The sequence below is a fragment of the Pristiophorus japonicus genome, chromosome 9 (genome assembly GCF_044704955.1).
Source record: "Pristiophorus japonicus isolate sPriJap1 chromosome 9, sPriJap1.hap1, whole genome shotgun sequence".
In the NCBI taxonomy this organism is placed as follows: Eukaryota; Metazoa; Chordata; class Chondrichthyes; family Pristiophoridae; genus Pristiophorus; species Pristiophorus japonicus.
Window position 1 is genome coordinate 85,124,131 of NC_091985.1, and position 18,873 is coordinate 85,143,003.

General features: G+C 45.0%; 1 protein-coding gene across 1 annotated transcript in view; it reads right to left on the reverse strand.

The window, feature by feature from the left end:
- LOC139273124 (neurexin-1-like) overlaps window positions 1-18,873 on the reverse strand; it is a 2,375,046-nt gene that overhangs the window by 1,320,227 nt on the left and 1,035,946 nt on the right. Inside the window, exon 7 of the mRNA XM_070889537.1 lies at window positions 14,170-14,608. Coding sequence (XP_070745638.1) covers window positions 14,170-14,608 — 439 coding nt within the window. The remainder of the gene's footprint in view (window positions 1-14,169; window positions 14,609-18,873) is intronic.

The window sequence follows — 18,873 nt, forward strand, 5'->3', positions numbered from 1 at the left end:
TTCTAAGATTATGCCCTCTAGTTCTAGTCTTCCCCACCAGTGGAAACAACCTCTCTGCATCCACCTTGTCATAATCTTATATGTTTCTATAAGATCACCTCTCATTTTTCTGAATTCTAATGAGTAGAGACCCAATCTACTCAACCTTTCCTCATAAGTCAACCCCCTCATCCCCGGGATCAACCTAGTGAATCTTCTCTGAACTGCCTCCACAGCAAGTATATCCTTTTGTAAATACAGAAACCAAAATTGCTAGCGGTATTCCAGGTATAGCCTCACCAATAACCTATACAGCTGTAACAAGACTTTTATACTCCATCCCCTTTGCAATAAAGGCTAATATTCCATTGGCCTTCCTGATCACTTGCTGTACCTGCATACTATCCTTTTGTGTTTCATGCACAAGTACCCCCAAGTCCCACTGTACTGCAGCACTTTGCAATCTTTCTCCATTTAAATAATAACTTGATCTTTGATTTTTTTCTGCCAAAGTGCATGACCTCACACTTTCCAACATTATACTCCATCTGCCAAAGTCTTGCCCATTCACTTAGCCTGTCTATGTCCTCCTGCAGCCTCTTTATGTCCTCCTCACACATTGCTTTTCCTCCCATCATTGTATCGTCAGCAAACTTGGCTACGTTACACTCCGTCCCCTCTTCCAAGTCATTAATATAGATTGTAGATAGTTGGGGTCCCAGCACTGATCCTTGCGGCACCCCACTCGTTACTGATTACCAACCAGAGAATGAACCATTTATCCCAACTCTCTGTTTTCTGTTTGTCAGCCAATCCTCTATCCATGCTAATATATTACCCCCAGCCCCATGAACTTTTATCTTGTGCAGTAACCTTTTGTGTGGCACCTTGGCAAATGCCTTCTGGAAGTCCAAATACACCACATCCACTGGTTCCCCTTTATCCACCCTGTTCGTTACATCCTCAAAGAATTCCAGCAAATTTGTCAAACATGACTTCCCCTTCATAAATCCATGCTGACTTTGCCTGACCAAATTTTGCTTTTCCAAATGTCCTGTTACTGCTTCTTTAATAATGGACTCCAACATTTTCCCAACCATAGATGTTAGGCTAACTGGTCTACAGTTTCCTGCTTTTTATCTGCCTCCTTTTTTGAATCAATCGGAAAATTTCTCGTCCAATTTCTGAGCAAACATACTGACATTTAAAATTGCCATTTAAAACCTAAGCAAAACAAGAGAAACCATGGACAATATATGTCACAGTGACCTCGGCTGTGCCATCAGTATTTAGCAACTTACTTATAGTTGTCTCTATGCTGACTCAGAATTTGAACATTTCCAAGTAGGTATTTGCTGATACTGTTGATGGAATAACAGCAGGTGTGGAAAGTCATAGGAACAGGAGTAGGCCATTCAGTCCTCCAATCGTGTTCCGCCATTCAATTAGATCATGGCTGATCTGTATCTTAGCTAACCTACCCACCTTGGTTCTTTTACCAGTTTTGGTGCCAGCTGATCTCCCTTGCATGCCTTTTTGCTTTTTTTTTGTATTTCAACCTTGAAATATTGCAAGCTCAATTGTTAATTTAAAAAAAGACCAAATCTGCACAGCATTCTGTAGCTTACAGTGAGATGACCTGTCACTTCCAAAGATTGAGTGAAAGTTTATTTGCTTAATGGGTGCAGATTGGGGGTCAAGTTGTGGAAGAGAGCAGCACTAATTTCTGATTCTCCTGATTTTCAGATGGTTTAAATTACTGGAAAATTGAAAGTGTCATGAATGGGATGTGCTAATCTCAACATCCGATTCTCCAATCCATGTTCACGTTGAGCTGGGAGTGGAGCTCTTTAAAAATATGTCTCATGTGCAAAAGCCAGCCTACATTAAAATTCCACTTGGGGATCCAGCAAAATGGATTCCTATGCAATTTCCTAACTGCCACAGACCCTTCTGTGCTGGCAGAAACGTTCGCACTGACTAAAAGTTCAACCCCAATGGGCCTAATGCATCACTCTTGGGAAATCTTACTAAAGTGCACCTAAATGTGGACATGAAACTGCAGTGTCAGCTACAACAGCAAAAAATAGCCGACAGAGGAGAATAGCACAAGTTTTACTTTTATGTTTCAGAATTATAAATCCACATCTTAATAAATTTGACAAATTATTAGCTACAGAATCATAGCATTGGTTATTCTTTTCCAATTTCTTTGAAACAATATTTTCTTCCCCTTCCTTGGACCCTTGCACTATGCACCATAGTCCAATCCAGAAGACAGGGGGCTAATCTGCTTCCAGGTTTCTGCCAATGCAGCTCTGAAATCACTTGCTGGAAGGTGTGAGTGAGCAGTCCCTGGGAACTCTATTCCTTTGGGAAATTAGCAAGTTTCCACATGATTCTTTCCTCTGATGACATGCCTAAATATGTGAATTTACCACAGTGGAAATTGTGGGCACAAGCCTGTTGGAACTTCAACACAACGACAGCTGTTCTACCAATACACACGCTCGGTCCAAAACCTGCAATTTCATTACACAAAAAGTAAGGTCGCTCAACACTTATGATTTATTTTTCAGAGATCAGCACCTAATTTTACAATAAATTCACTGAATTAGCTTCTTTCTTTCTGAAGATGTTTCTGGTTCCTTAAAAATCAATAAGGCATTTAAAATATCAATTTGTGATTTAAATGCCCCAAAACATCTTGTACAATGTAACAGTAATATTTTACTGTTTTCCATTCATAAACAAACATCAAAAAAGGCCTGCGATAGCAGACACCTTTGTGACTGCAGGCTGGGATAATAGTTATCTGGTTTAGGGACAGTTGCTCTTAAGGACCCTTTATGCTGCATTTAAAAAGAGGGTGAAAAAGCCCAATACGGGCTTTATGAAAAAAGAGTATTAAAGGCTACCACTTAAAATTCTTAGAGAAGGACATAAAAATTAAAATTTGCACTTTACCTGTGGAGGTTGAACTCATACTTCAATTGGATAATATTCTATAAAAGTGAGCGATACCTTGCAAAAGTATTTGTTTCGTAGATAAGGTACCACCAAATGGGCATTAATAATGGAGTTTTAAAAATTAATTGTACCCAGTAGACCTGTACTTGATTTTAAATGATGGCAACTCTCGGTCATCTTCTTCAAAATTGTCAAATTTTATAGAGAGCAAATTCTCAGCAATCAAGGTTATGCACAAATGTCACAGGATTCCATAAAGCATGAAGAGAAAGAGTTCTGAAATACATGGGGGCCGAAATTCAGGGTCCGGATAAGGCCCGTTATCGCTGTTTTGCGGCGGCCATGCGGTGGAATCGAGTGGCCGCCGTGTTGCAGTCGATTGGCCGCCATGATCCAAATTCACCTCAGGGATTTTTCAGGTGGTCCCCACTTCCGTTCCGCTACTCCAACCGCCCCAAGCACGTCATCAAAGCGTGCACTGCCGCTCCCCCGCACCTCCATCCCACTCCGCGCGAAATTTACCTGAAAAAATCCACGACCCGCCGCACGGTGTCCCCGACAGCTTTTTCTGTCGGTGTACCTGGTTTTCTGTGTGTGAGCCACGGCATTGCGGTGGCCCTTCAAGGGAAGGGCACACTTTTGCGACCGCCATGTTTTTCTTTTGCCGGCCGACTTCCCGATCGGCTGGACAATTATGGTTCGGCCGGGCTGCCAACAGGCAGCATGGCACTCCCGCTTGGGTGCCCAGCCGAAACCCTCCCTGGTGGCCCAGTGGCCGAACCTAAAAAAAAAAATCGCTGCTTCTCTTCTCTTGAAATGAGGGGACAGATGTGTTGACACACACGCGCACTGACGTCACCACCACTCCGCCGCTGAGTGACAGCGGCAGAGATTCCGTCCCACCCCCACCCCTCACCAGCACTTACTGCCGCACTTCTGCCCCCATTATGACCGGCTTCCGGTCCGCTCCAAAAAAATTGCCAAAGAGGTGAAAATGGATCAAGAGTCTGCCTCGTCGGACCAGATGGTAAAAACATCTGGTAAAAGGTAGGTGCACCGACTATCTGGTGAGACTGAATTTCGGCCCCATGGTCTTATGTGGTAGCATTAATGGTGGCCCTAGGGAGTTAACTGCATAGTCCATCAGTTAGTCTATGTCTTAATTGTGGAAAGCAGTATCTCTAGCTTCATGCATGCACTTGATACTGTGAAACTATACTTTATACCATTTTCAGACTAGGCATGAACCTGCAAAACACAAAACAAAAAAAAAAAATACAGTTGATGCTGAAAATCTGAAATAAAAACAGGAAATGCTGGAAATACTTAGCAGTATCTGTGGAGAAAAGCTTTGAATATAGATAATAAAAGTCAACACATGTAAATGAGACAGAGCAGCAGATAATTCACATTTGTTATCTAGAAACACTCTGCATGATAATTTAGGCAGCATCAATGCCGTCATATGCATATAGCCAAACACTTATGTAAAAACTTAATAGATAATGAAAGGTTACTGAATAAATTAGATTGCTAAAGCACAAATGTAAGTGCAACTCATGCCATACAAAGAGATCAGCAATGTTTTTCATTGATTTCTTAGCAAGTTTTAATGGGCCCATTAAAAGTCAGTTTTATTCCTTGTAAGATTGCTGCTAACTACATAATATTTTTATTATATAATTTCCTTAATAGTTTTTAAAACTAATGCCATATACAATGAAGATAAGCTAAAACTGCAATCTGTCGGATGGGACTACAGTGAATGAAATTGTTTGTGCACCCTTCATTTTGCCAGCCTCCGTTTCTAACCTGTGCTATTCCTCTTCATTGATGTTGTCTGTTTGCACTATGTCACTACCAATACTTCCCGTCATATTGTGAACCATCCAAATTCTCCTCTTCTTATCATAACGGTGCCACTTGTCTCAATCCACACTTCTGTCTTAAAGGGCAGTCAGTCCAGGCCGTGGACTTAATCATGGTCACAATAAGTGGTTTAAAACTGGTTTCCACTTATCCAGTGGAAATTAAGGCACAGGGGTCAACTTTCAGCCCTTCCACCCTGTGAGAAATGGGTAGTTGCACTCCAAAAAGGATAGGCAATTATGTACCAACCCATTACGGCCATTTTCAACAAGGGCTACCAATAGGCAGGAAGATTGGCCTCGGAGTCAGGGTCCTATGCTGTCAATGGGACCCTGATTGCCATTTATGGACAGAGCTTGGTAGAATGTGGGCAGAACATACACCAACCAGTACCAGGTGGCAGTCCGGCCAAAGATGACCCCACAGGTGAGTTCCTTTCCATTTTTGTGGGGCGGAGAAAAACAGATTGCCACTCTGGTCCTGCCCACCCCTCCGCATATACTTCCCCACCCCCGCACCTCCCCCTCCCCCTCCACTTCCCCCAGCTTGGAGGGCAGTCAGGCCACCTAATGTGCAGCTGCCCGGAATCTGTCAGGAGCCACAGAGCACGTGGTTTCCACTGCCCGCAGACTGCTGGCCAAATGGAAATGAGGCTTGGTCTTCAAAACAGAGCAGGACCCACAGCGGACTGACCGGGTGGCCGGCCAGTGCATTTTCCCATCAGCCGCCCAGATACTGCTCTAGGTGAATGCGCTCCATAATCTTTCACCTACAGTTTATTAGTTACTTGCACCACCTTGTGTAGTCATCAGTCATACAGATTAAAATGAGCCCAGGTTCAATACCTGGTCTAAGCTGATCTCAGCCAGAGTAGCAGTAAGGGTGATTCAGGTGGACACTCTAACTTTGGGTTAGCGAGGGGGCGGGGCAGGGCAGGGGAGAAAATTAAGCGACAGTTCCCTTTTCCTGATTCCTATATAGTGACTTTAACTGGAAAGTGCACGAGTGGATGTCAGGTAATAACAGGATTACACTTAACTGTAATTACCAACACAGTCGAATAGGCTGCTGACATTCACTTCAGTTGGATGAGCTACTGGAGGACTGCTCATATCTGTAGAATGTACCCTAGCATAAATCAACACCTAATCTTCAGGAGGTGCTCATCAACTTTGCTAAAACTGTTGCTTTTGAGTCAGAAGATTTTGATATAGATTTATCTTTCACTGCCAATGGAAAACTAAGGACAGTGGATTGGCCGCCCATCAAACACTCAATGGAAATGAAAATTGGGCTTGTGTATAATGAGTAGCTGATCCGCTACTGCCAGTTAGAATCTAGTCAGTTCAAGCTACATGAAGGTCTTGAGCACACTATCTATGCTGACACTTCACTGCAGCATTGCTGTATTGAATGAGAAGTATAAACATGGCCTCGTCTGGCTGTTTTCTGGTGGTTGAGATCACGTGGCACCTTTCAAAGAAAAGCAGCAATTTTTCTAGTATCCTGGGCAACATTCCTCCCTCAAATAACTTCACTAAACTATTCATCTGATGGCTGTTGTACTTGCCTAAACAACATAGGTAAGTTTACTTGCGATAAATTAATTGTAGGTGTAGCATCTGGAGATGTTTCGAAGTAACATAGTAAAAAGTTATGGGGCAGAGTTTCCTGACCCTCCCCCCACTCCCCCGCCCCCCCCCACATCCTGGCCCCCACCCACCCTCGCCCCTTCCAATACTGCACCCTGCTGGTGGACAGAAGCAACTCCCTCAAAGTTCCCGTCAAGGTCCAGGAGTTCTTCCTGCTGGTCCAAGCACAGGTTTGGCTCGACACTTCCAGGGAAACTCAAAAAGAAAAGGGTAACATGAAGGGGTGAAGATTGGGCAAAGTGCATCTCTGCCCCTTTTTTCTTAACTTAGTATCTAGGCAAAAGTATGTTTCCTGGTGGAAAGGGCAAGGAGAAACTATCCTTATATTCAAATATTTCTAAAAGTCTATGGGGGTGAAATTGCCCCTTCTTATAACCCCATTAGACTCTTCGGGGCTCACAGCTCCGCACTGACCTCTTAACGCCCCGCGAAGGAAATTGCCCCGCTGGCGCGAGCAGATGCCAACATCAGTTTCATGGATCGCAAAGCTGGCTGACATCCACTCTCAGGGCGCTCCTTAAAGGGAGGGCGCCAGCGACCTGGGCCGCCATCTTTTTTTACCTGCCAACTCTCGGGTTGCGTGTCAAGCTGTAGGCCCAGTCGCACACTGCCCTTTTGGCCTAGTGGAGGCCATCAGAGGGCTTGCAGAGTATGCAGCGGCCTTCCCCTTTAAGTGAAGGGGAGGGGTGTTGAAGCGCATCAGTACCGCAGTAGCGCCCCGGTTACTGCCCCCAAAGGAAGTGGAGTGCGCAAGATTGCACTCCGCTTCCTTTGAGGGGCAGTAAAGGAAATTCTGAGGTGCTGGGCGCAGAACGTCCTGGCCCCCGATGGTTACCTCCTCCAACCAGGGTGCAGGGCAATTCTGTTACGTATTTAACCCTTGGCAACCTGTATCACACCACACCAGAGGGCCTACCTATTGGGAGTCCCAAGGGATCCCAGCCTCCCTTGGGAGCACTGTATATAAGCAGGCCACCCACGCAGCACCTGCAATCTGGAGCCTAATTAAAAGGAGCTAAGGTCACACTTACTCATTGCTTACAGTACTCAGTTTCATCCCTTATTATGAGCTTATCAATTGGCGACGAGACAACGAACAAACGTGCGAAAATGCAAAGAACAGTTGGTATCCTGGAGAAGTTCTCAGAAGGGGACGATTGGGAGGCCTTCGTGGAGAGACTCGACCAATACTTCATGGCCAACGAGCTAGAAGGGGACAAGAACGCTGCCAAACGAAGGGCGATCCTCCTTGCTATCTGTGGGGCAACAACCTATGGCCTCATGAAGAATCTTCTAGCTCCGGTAAAACCAACAACCAAATCCTATGAAGAATTGTGTACGCTGGTCCGGGAGCACCTAAATGCTAAGGAAAGCGTTTTGATGGCGAGGTGTCGGTTCTACACGTATTAACGGTAGGAGGGCCAGGAAGTGGTGAGCTATGTCGCCGAACTAAAGCGCCTTGCATGACATTGCGAATTTGATGGATTCCCAGAACAAATGCTGAGAGACTTTTTTGTGCTTGGCATTGGTCATGAGGTAATCCTTCACAAACTATTGACTGTTGAAACACCAAATTTGAGCAAAGCCATAAGGATAGCCCAGGCATTTATGTCCACTAGCGATAATACCAAACAAATTTCGCAGCATAAAGAGGTTTCGGCCAGTACTGTGCACAAAGTAACGTCATTTTCGAGCAGGAATATACATGACAGAACGTACATGCCAGCTCAGATGACCCAGAGTCCACCATCAATAGTTAATGCGAGGCAGTTAACACCTTGTTGGCGTTGTGGAGGTGATCGTCGGTCCCATCAATGCCGCTTCAAACACTATGCGTGCAACGGCTGCAGAACAATGGGACACCTCCAGCGAATGTGCAGGCGAGCTGCAAACCCTGCAAACAACCACAGTGCAAAGGAAGATCGATCCACGGTGGATCAGGCTGAACTAGAGACTCGAACCGAGAAGGCAGAAGTGTACGGGGTACACACCTTCACCACGAAATGTCCACCAATAATGTTAAAAGTTGAACTGAACGGAATTCCAGTATCCATGGAACTGGACACGGGTGAGAGTCAATCCATAATGAGCAAAAAGGCTTTCGACAGGCTGTGGTGCAACAAGGCACACAGGCCCAAGCTCAGCCCCATTCACACCAAGCTAAGAACTTACACCAAAGAACTGATCCCTGTAATTCGGAGTGCAGAAGTCAAAGTCGCCTGTGATGGAGCAGTGCACAAACTCCCACTATGGATCATGCTAGGGGATGGCCCCACACTGTTCGGCAGAAGCTGGCTGGGAAAGATTCGCTGGAATGGGATGACATCAGAATGCTTTCGTCCGTTGACGACGCCTCATGTGCCCAGGTTCTGAGCAGATTTCCATTGCTGTTCGAGCTAGGCATTGGAAGTTTCTCGGGGGTGAAAGTGCAGATCCATTTTGTTCCTGGTACACGACCCATCCACCACAAGGCAAGGGCGGTACCGTATATGATGCGAGAGAAAGTGGAAATTGAGCTGGACAGGCTGCAGCGAGAAGGCATCATCGCGCCGGTGAAATTCAACGAGTGGATCAGTCTGATTGTTCTGGTACTTAAAGGTGATGGCACGGACAGAATTTATGGGGACTATAAAGTAACGATTAACCGTTTTTCACTACAGGACCAGTACCTGCTACCCAAGGCAGACGACCTATTCGCGACCCTGGCTGGAGGGAAGACATTCACCAAGTTGGACCTGACCTCGGCCTACATGACGCAGGAGCTGAAGGAATCCTCGAAAGGTCTCACCTGCATCAACATGCACAAAGGTCTGTTCTTCTCTAACAGATGCCCGTTCGGGATTCGGTCGGCCGCGGCAACCTTCCAATGGAACATGGAGAGATTGCTAAGGTTGGTTCCTCGCACCGTGGTTTTCCAGGATGAAATACTGGTTACAGGTCGGGACAACATCGAACGTTGAAGAATCTGGAAGAAGTTCTAAGTCGGTTAGATCGCACGGGACTCAGTTTGAAACGCTCGAAGTGTGTTTTCCTGGCACCGGAGGTCGAGTTCTTGGGAAGAAGAATTGCAGCAGATGGCATCAGACCCACCGACGGCAAGATGGAGGCCTTAAGAACGCGCCGAGACCACTGAACGTGACGGAGCTGCGGTCGTTCCTGGGACTCCTCAACTATTTTGGTGATTTCCTACCCGGGTTAAGCACTTTGCTAGAACCCCGACATGTGCTACTGCGCAAGAGAGACGACTGGTTATGGGGGAATTCACAAGAGGCTGCCTTTGAGAAAGCCAGAAATCTGTTATGTTCAAACAAACTGCTTGTTCTGTATAACCCATGTAAATGATTAGTGCTAGCTTACGATGCATCATCATACGGGGTCGGGTCTGTGTGACAACAGGCTAACGAATCGGGGATTTTGCAACTGGTCACTTATGCATCCAGGGGTCTGTCCAAGGCCGATAGGGCCTACAGCACGATTGAAAAAGCAGCTGTGGCGTGCGTTTACGGGGTGAAAAAAATGCACCAGTATTTGTTTGGCCTCAAGTTTGAGCTTGAAACTGACCCTAAGCCGCTCATATCGCTATTCTCAGCGAGCAAAGGGATTAACACCAATGCTTCTGCCCGCATCTAAAGATGGGCGCTCACACTGTCGGCATACAACTATGTAATCTGCCACAGACCAGGCATAGAGAACTGCGCTGATGCTCTCAGTCGGCCACCATTGCCCACCACCAGGGTGGAAATGGCACAGCCTACAGACTTGCTCATGGTGATGGATGCATTCGAAAATGAAAATTCACCCGTTACTGCCCGCCAGATCAGGACCTGGACCAGCCAGGATCCTTTACTGTCCCTGGTAAAAAACTGTGTCCTCCATGGGAGCTGGTCCAGCGTTCCAGCGGAGATGCAGGAAGCGATTAAGCTGTTCCACAGGCACAAAGACGAAATGTCCCTGCAGGCGGACTGTCTTTTGTGGGGCAATCGCATGGTCTTGCCCAAGAAAGGCAGAGAAACGTTCATTCGTGACCTACACAGCACCCACCCAGACATTGTAATGATGAAAGCCGTAGCCAGATCCCATGTGTGGTGGCCCGGCATCAACTCAAATTTAGAGTCATGTGTGCGCCAGTGCAACACTTGCTCTCAACTGAGCAATGCACCCAGGGAGGCACTGCTAAGTTTGTTGTTGTGGCCCTCCAAACCGTGGTCGAGGATCCACGTTGACTATGCGGGCCCATTTCTAGGCAAAATGTTCTTGTTGGGTGCTTATTCAAAGTGGATTGAACATCTAATAATGTCTGTAAGCACGTCCACTGCCACCATCGAAAGCCTATGAGCCATGTTTGCCTGCCTGATGTCCTAGTCAGCAACAATGGGCCGTGTTTCACCAGTGTTGAATTCAAGGAATTCATGACCCGCAAAGGGATCAAGCACGTCACATCTGCCCCGTTCAAGCCCGCATCCAACGGCCAGGCAGAACAGGCAGTTCAGACCATCAAGCAAAGCTTGAAATGCGTGTCGGAAGGCTCTCTGCAGACCCGACTGTGCTGAGTTCTGCTCAACTACCGCACCAGACCCCACTTGCTCCCTGGGGTTCCCCCAGCCGAGCTGCTCATAAAAAGGATGCTCAAAACAAAGCTCTCTCTTGTCCACCCTGATCTCCATGATCACGTAGAGGACAGGCGGCATCAACAAAGTATGTACCATGATCGCGCAAATTTGTCACGCGATATTGAGGTCAATGATCCTGTGTTTGTACTCAATTATGGACATGGTCCAAAATGGCTCACTGGCACGGTCATAGCCAAAGAAGGGAATAGGGTGTTTCAGGTCAAATTGGCCAATGGACTAACGTGCAGAAAGCATTTGAACCAAATCAAATTGCGGTTCACTAACAGCTACGAGCAACCCGAAGAGGACACCACCAACTTCAACCCTCCAACACACACACAAGTAGCAACTGACATCATGGTTGACCACGAAGCCGAACTCACCATCCCCAGCAGCCCAGTAAGGTTGGCTGCTCAGCAGCCCAGCGAAGAACTAACCAACTCACCCACACCTGCATTTGTACCGAGACGATCGACAAGGGACCGAAAAGCCGTAGATTGTCTCACCCAGTAAATAAGTGTACTATTGACTTTACGAGGGAGTAATGTTATGTATTTAACCCTTGGCAACCTGTATCACACCTCCACCAGAGGGCCTACCTGTTGGAGTCCCAAGGGATCTCAGCATCCCTTGGGAGCACTGTATATAATCAGGCCACCCACGCGGTACCTGCACTCTGGAGTCTAATTAAAAGGAGCTAAGGTCAGACTTACTCATTGCTCACAGTACTCAGTTTCATCCTTTATTATGATATTATCAAATTCCACCCCCAAAGTGTTTCTGGGGGCTGGGGGGTGGGGGGGGGGGGGGGGGGGCGGCGGTGGTTGGCGGGGAGGTGGAGGGAAGAAAGTTAGGAGGAAAAATCCATTAAGCAGGTTAGCCAATGTTTTGTTATGCACCACTGTATGCTGTTTTCAAGTGGCAAGTCACAGTGAGCTTTTAATCTTAGCACTTCAAACAAAGGTGCCAATCAGAGGTGAGGCACTTTCCACAGGAAGGGAATGGAATCAGATGGTGGCTACTCTTGTGCAGTTCCTGCCATCTGCTTCTGAAGCAAAAGTGACAGAGACCTCCAAATAGGTCACACCTTTGGAGTGATCAGGCAATGATGTTTAGCACAGAGCAAATATAAAGGGTGGAAGAAAATTTATGACAAATATAGAAAAACAATTCATGAAAAATAATACTACCAAATTCATTGTGCTTTGTGCATCAATAACTGTTGTCCAATAGTGAGCTCTTTCAGCTCCTATTTTAATTCATAAAACAATCTGTGTTTTTTCATGTAAGTTTTCTGCAATTCACTTTTGATTTTAGCTATTTATCTTTGCAAAGAGATACAAAAAATGAAGTGTCATTATCAGAACCCATTATTTGCCTTCTGGTACTTCACTGAAGTGGCTAGGGCAGATTAATGGGAAAATGTTCAATGTGTAAGGCTTGACAGCGAGTGTTGGCTGGCTGAAACCTCTCTCCCTAACTTGTAAACATGCACACTTCCAGTAAGAGCACTGGATATAACCATGAGCAGGAACGTCTCTAACCTGGGCCTGGTGGAAATCAGCTCATCCGGCACAGCCTGGGGTCAATCTTGGGACTTTCCTGATCTGTATAGCTGAACTACTCAATGCAAGAACTCACTCAGCCATTAAGACAGCTAGCTCTCTAATTTCCTTTTGAGAATGACTTTCTGTTAATATTTTATGAATAGTTTTGCTTAAACAGAGAATACTACTGATACGTCTGGGGAAGTTGCCAGAAGGAATGATTTAGCACAGAAGTGTGAGGCAGAATGAATCAACAGGCAGAACTAAAAATGCAAAATTGTTGAAATGCAAGATTGTTGAAGAATCCTGAATGAATGACTGTCCTGACTGATTTTAATTCTGTTCCTTCACACTGTGTGGCACAGTAACTCTTCTAAACTAGTTCACTCAATTATATCATCAATTGGGAATCACAGCCTGGCCGGATCCTGTTCTCACTCAGTAGGCACATATGTGCACTTCCAGAAAGCTTACTGGATAGCAATCATGAGAAAGAATCTCTTTAACCAGAGTCCTGGCTGAGATCAGCTAACTTGGCATATTTGCTAACATTTAAACAAAAATATTCAAAAAATGAACTCGTTAAAGGTCTGTTCAAGTTGTATAATTCTTTGATTTTCGAAAATTTTGATAGGACAATGATGGTGACATCCTCTTTAATTGGATCTCAGCTGCTTAACTTGTTTATAATGCTCGCTTTATCATCCTTTAAAAATAGTGAATGGAAACCCAGGGGAACAGGGATGTTTTTCACAAAAATACTGGAAACCATTGCAAGCAGTGGACAACATACGTCATAAGAACATCTATCGTGCGCTGCCAAGTGCAGACTACTTTTACAGACAGACATTTCGGCAGCACAAGCTAGAAACAATGCAAGAAGTTAAACAATTATCTTGACTACTTTCTAAAACTCTTAAGTGTGGAAATTCCATGGGGATGCAATCCTGGAAGTTGCCTCAGAAGCACAATGGTGGTGACCCCCACAATTGTCAGAGTTGGTGGGGTCAGTAGCACCTCATCTCAGTTGCGTGGGACTGACGGGTCCCACAGCATTATGGGTAAGCACATCTTCATGAGTCTGCAAAATGTGGCATTGGTGGCTCGGCGGTGACTCGTCCACCCACGCCCCCCCCCCCGACCCCCACCCAGCCCTCTGAATGCCAGACTCTGCCCACAACTCAAAAAAAAATCAAAACATTTTCACTGATTTGTTCTTCAGTTGACTTCCAATGTGCTCGCCACTTCCCAGGACAGTACTTTACTTGGTTTTGGTTGTACCAGCTGATGCTGCATCAAGTTGCATATTCCTGGTTAGGGTCATGAGAATTCCTGGGCTTAGGAATCCTGGTCCCCTCTGGATCACTGGGCTTATTTGGGGTGGGCAGAAGTTCCACCCCCAAACCAGACCACAAGAAATGCTCAGGAAAGGTCTAGACCAAGGTAAAACTAGATCTCAGACTGTTTTTTGGCCCTTACTTCTTACTCTCACTGGATTTCATGGCTTTTTAATAAAAAAACAGATAAGGGAAAAAGTCTCACCTGATCGTCCATCTCTCTGAAAGTCCACGTGATACCAGTCTCCATCATTCACCTTCCTTTGAGTGGCTTTTGTTTTAATAGCACCAGATCCCATGTCGAGCAGAAGGTACAAGTGCCCATCAAGCATTTCAATAGCAAAAAAGTCCACCTTTACTATTCGGGGGTTTTTGGCATCTTTTTGGTGTCGTGGCTTGCCGTGACTAAAAAGAATCAGTCCATTTGGCTCAGTGGTGCGAAAGTCAAATGAAATGGAGCCTGTCTTTTTAGCATTCCACTTTGGTAGCGAGATAAAAGACTCGGGGGTTTCAAATGTGATTGGATCTAGTGTTGCAACGTTCTCACATTTGAACGCCACCATTCCGTGAATCTTCATCTTGCGATCTCCTTGTTTTGCAAGCCGTGATAATTCCAACCGAACATCGTTGTTTTTATAAACAACCTACAAGTGAAATAACATAATGTTAATGATTGAATTCTTCAGGAAGCTAGCTTTAAGCAACCTTACACTCGCTGAAGACAAAATGGTTCCAGTTAGCAAAGATTTTTTTTAAATGCACTGAGAGGAGAAAAGAAAGTGTCATTAAATATAAAGAAATTATAAAGTCAACCAGACATAATAAATACAATGATTTCCCATGCTTGCTATTTCACAATGTCCACCTTAAGAGAAGAAAACTTCACTTTCATATAAAAAGAAACACCACCAATGTTAGAATTCTGATATTTGTAAAAAACATTTTAAAAGTGCTGGAAATGCACAGCAGGAAAATAAACATCTGAAAGAGAGAGATGGAGTGATGTTTTGGTGGGGTCCTTCATCAGAACTCTGCAGTTATGAGGGGGGAGTTCTGATGAAGGGACAAAACCAAAACATTAACCTACCATTCTCTTTCGATGATGGCTGACTTACTCTATATTTCCAGTTTTTAGTTGTATTTTATTTTCAGTTCACTTTATATGAACCACTGAAACACTCTCCAGAGAAAAAAATGACAAACTACCTTCGGGATAATACAAATACAGCAACAAAACAATGAAAGTTCCTCTGAATTGTGTTTCTAAGGCAGGACTGCTGTAAATAGTCACACTTGTGTGTGTAAATCTAACTTAAGTTGAACAGAAATTATTAGTTATGGATTCAATGGCTTCAGAAATCAATAGGGTTAGTGCTGCAAAGGTGGGCTATCCACCGATTGCCACGCTGACCCGATCAAAGAATATGGTGTCACCTAACTGGTATTTTAATAGCACCATTCCCATATAAAACAGAAGGAGTGGGGAGAGGTGGGATTTGCTTGACAGGCTTTAAAAAGGCTGGAAGTAATGGAGATATCAGCAGCAAGATGCAGGAGCAGCAGGTATGTACTGAACATCTTGCAAGATTGAGGTAACTAGCAGCCATATATCACAGAGGGTGCATACATGATTTCATGGCACTTCTAAAGCATGCTTTCAGGTAGAGGACCTGGCAGAGGTTCCCAAAGGAGGGAGAAAGGCATTGGAAAGAGGCAAAGAACAGCACAAAAGACTAATTTACAAACACTCCTGAATGAAATACAGGAAAGGAGAGAATGGCTGCTGGTGCTCATGGGAGGAAACCTCAGAAAAATGTCTTGCATGACGTGGAGAGAAGTGTCATCGGGACTGAATGCCAGCTTCTTCACCCCGCAGGAATGCAAACCAGTGCCAGATAAAGTTCAGTGACATGGCGAGATCTGGCAAGGTATCAGACCAGTCACTGTTCCTTCTCTTCCTTGAGTATCAGCAGACTTTTCACATTCTGCAAATAATAGAACTAGCAGAAAGCTTCCAGAATGTACTCTAGTAAAGGGGTTCACTAAGTTGATATCTTATAACGTGTTGCTATTGTCTCCTCATAATTATTGCAAGCGTAACCATAAAACCCCTTCCACCACTTTCACATGGACATACCACCAGGTCTATAACTTCAGTTAACTAATGTCACCTGAGACATCCCTCATATGTCAGCTAAAACCTAATGATTTAATCTTGTTACCTAAGAAATTTGCACACAATGTTTGTGAGAACAGGCTTTGGCAACGTTAAAGACCTCAGCCCCTACATGGAGCAAGCCAGTGAGCTGCTAGAGAGGCATACTGTGGAAGATGGCGAGACTAATGGGATAGTTCAAGCGGCAGGATGGTGAGAGCACATCTAAGCAGTCACTGTGGCATCCCTGTAACACGACAGATAGCCAGAAGTTTCCAACCTCTTCTCGGTTTCCCTCATCCCACAGAGGTATTGCTCGTCCATTCTTCACATATCGTTTATCGTCCTTTCTTGTAGAATCATCAGAACAGGGGGTAGAGAAAGATAAACATAAGAACATAAGAAACAGGAGCAGGAGTAGGCCATACGACCCCTCGAGCCTGCTCTGACATTCAATAAGATCGTGGCTGATCTGATCATGGACTCAGCTCCACTTCCCTGCCCACTCCCCATAACCCCTTATCGTGTAAGAAACTGTCTATTTCTCTCTTAAATTTATTTAATGTCCCAGCTTCCACAGTTCTCTGAGGCAGCGAATTCCACAGATTTACAACACTCAGAGAAGAAATTTCTCCTCATCTTTGTTTTAAATGGGCGGCCCTTTATTCTCAGATCATGCCCTCTAGTTCTAGTTTCCCCCATCAGTGGAAACATATTCTCTGCATCCATCTTGTCAAGATCCACATTGCAGCATGAGTAGGAGGAGGACAGAAACCTCGTGGAAAAATTATGATAATAATGGTGATGAGGTGGAGGTTCATGAGAAGTGGAAATCACAGGATGGCCCTGGAGTAATATTCTGCCCCATGTTTCTCTGCCTCAAACCCCTTGATGGTATGCTCCTACACTTATTTTTTCAGGTGCCATTATTTGGGTGGAATTAGATAATGTGAGTGAAAGTGCAGCATCAGGTGAGTCACAGAGGAATAAAGATATGCCATCTTCCCAGTGGTGACTGAGGAGAAAGCTGCCTGTGAATTTACAGTCATGTGACCCATACCTCATGGGTGCTCACCTAAAAACAACTTGTATTTATATAATGTAGTGAAACATCCCAAGGAGCTTAACAGGAGTATTATGAGATAAAAAGTTAGACACAGAAGTATGTTAGCGCAGGTGACCAAAAGCTTGGTAAAAGAGGTAGATTTTAAGGAGCGGTTTGAAGGAGGAAAGAGAGGTGGGAGGCGGAGAGGTTTAGGGAGGGAGTTCCAGAGCTTGGGGCCTAAGCAACAGAAGGCGAGGCCACCAATGATTGAGAAATTAGATTCAGGGATGTTCAAGAGGGCAGAATTAGAGGAGCGCAGACATAGATTATAGAGAGAGGTGAGGCCATGGAGGGATTTGAAAATAAGGATCAGAATTTATAAATCGAGGCGTTATTTAAACGGAAACCAATGTAGATCAGCGAACACAGGGATGATGGGTGAGCAGGACTTGGTGCGAGTTAGGACACGGGCAGCCGAGTTTTGTATCACCTCTAGTTTAGGTAGGGTAGAAGTGGGAGGCCAGCCAGGAGTGCATTGGAGTAGTCACGTCTAGAGGTAAGTAACAAAGGCATGAAGGCTTCAGCAGCAGATGAGCTGAGGCAAGGGTGGAGATGAGGGATGTGACAGAGGTGGAAATAGGCGGTCTTAGTTATGCTGCGGATATGTGGTCAAAAGCTCATTTCAGGGTCAAATATGACACCAGTCTGGTTCAGTCTCAGACAGAAGTTGGGGAGAGGGATGGAGTCAGTGGTGGGGACCGAAAACAATGGCTTCAGTCTTCCTGATAATCAACTGGAGAAAATTTCTATTCATCCAGAACTGGATGTCGGACAAGGAGTCTGACAATTTAGAGACCATGGAGGAGTTGAGTGAAGTGGTAGTGTGGTAGAGTTGGGTGTCAGTAGCATCCATGTGAAAACTGCCGTTGTGTTTTCGGATGATGTTGCCAAGGGACAACAGGTAGATAAGAATTGGAGGGGGACATCAGAGGTAACGATGCGAATGTGCGATGTAGGTCGAACTTCACAACTAATTGGAAGCTTCGAGGTTCGTATCCAAATTTGTGCAGGAATTGACAGCTGTAACTTTATTGATAATTTGAGTTCTGAAGCTTCTTGCAACGTCATTGAACAGTCTCATGGGTGGTATAATCCTGATGTTCTTCTACTTCCAAGGAAGCTAGGGTCACCGCCCCAGGAAACTCCACGTCCAAGATAGCAAAATTGTATGGTGCACAACAAGCTTTAACTGTGCACAGTACATGAATTGTGGCACATTACAAAACCCTTCTGTTCTATCAAGGTAGCAAAAACACCCCTTTAAAACCCCGATAGATCTCTCTCTGAGTACTCTGGAAGAAGCACGTGCTTTGTTATAGTTCTGTTCAACTGCCGTTCTTGCAATCCTTGACAGGGTCACACTATCCATGGCGACCTTGTCAGCCACAAGCCATTCCTTTACTTTATCTTCCATGAAGGCAGAATTCATTAGGATGAAGATCTGCCTGGCCTGTACAATTTTGCATTGCTGTTGGGGAGGGGAGGGAGGTAATATCGCATAGGGTGCATTCTTATCATATGGTGTCCCACTTTCTTTGTCCTCCATCTAGTATTGCTCCTCCTCAATTATAATTGTAAACAAAGGAATCCCTATTAAGAATTCCAGGCATTATACTCAGACCCTTTTAATGTGGATAGGGATAAAATTA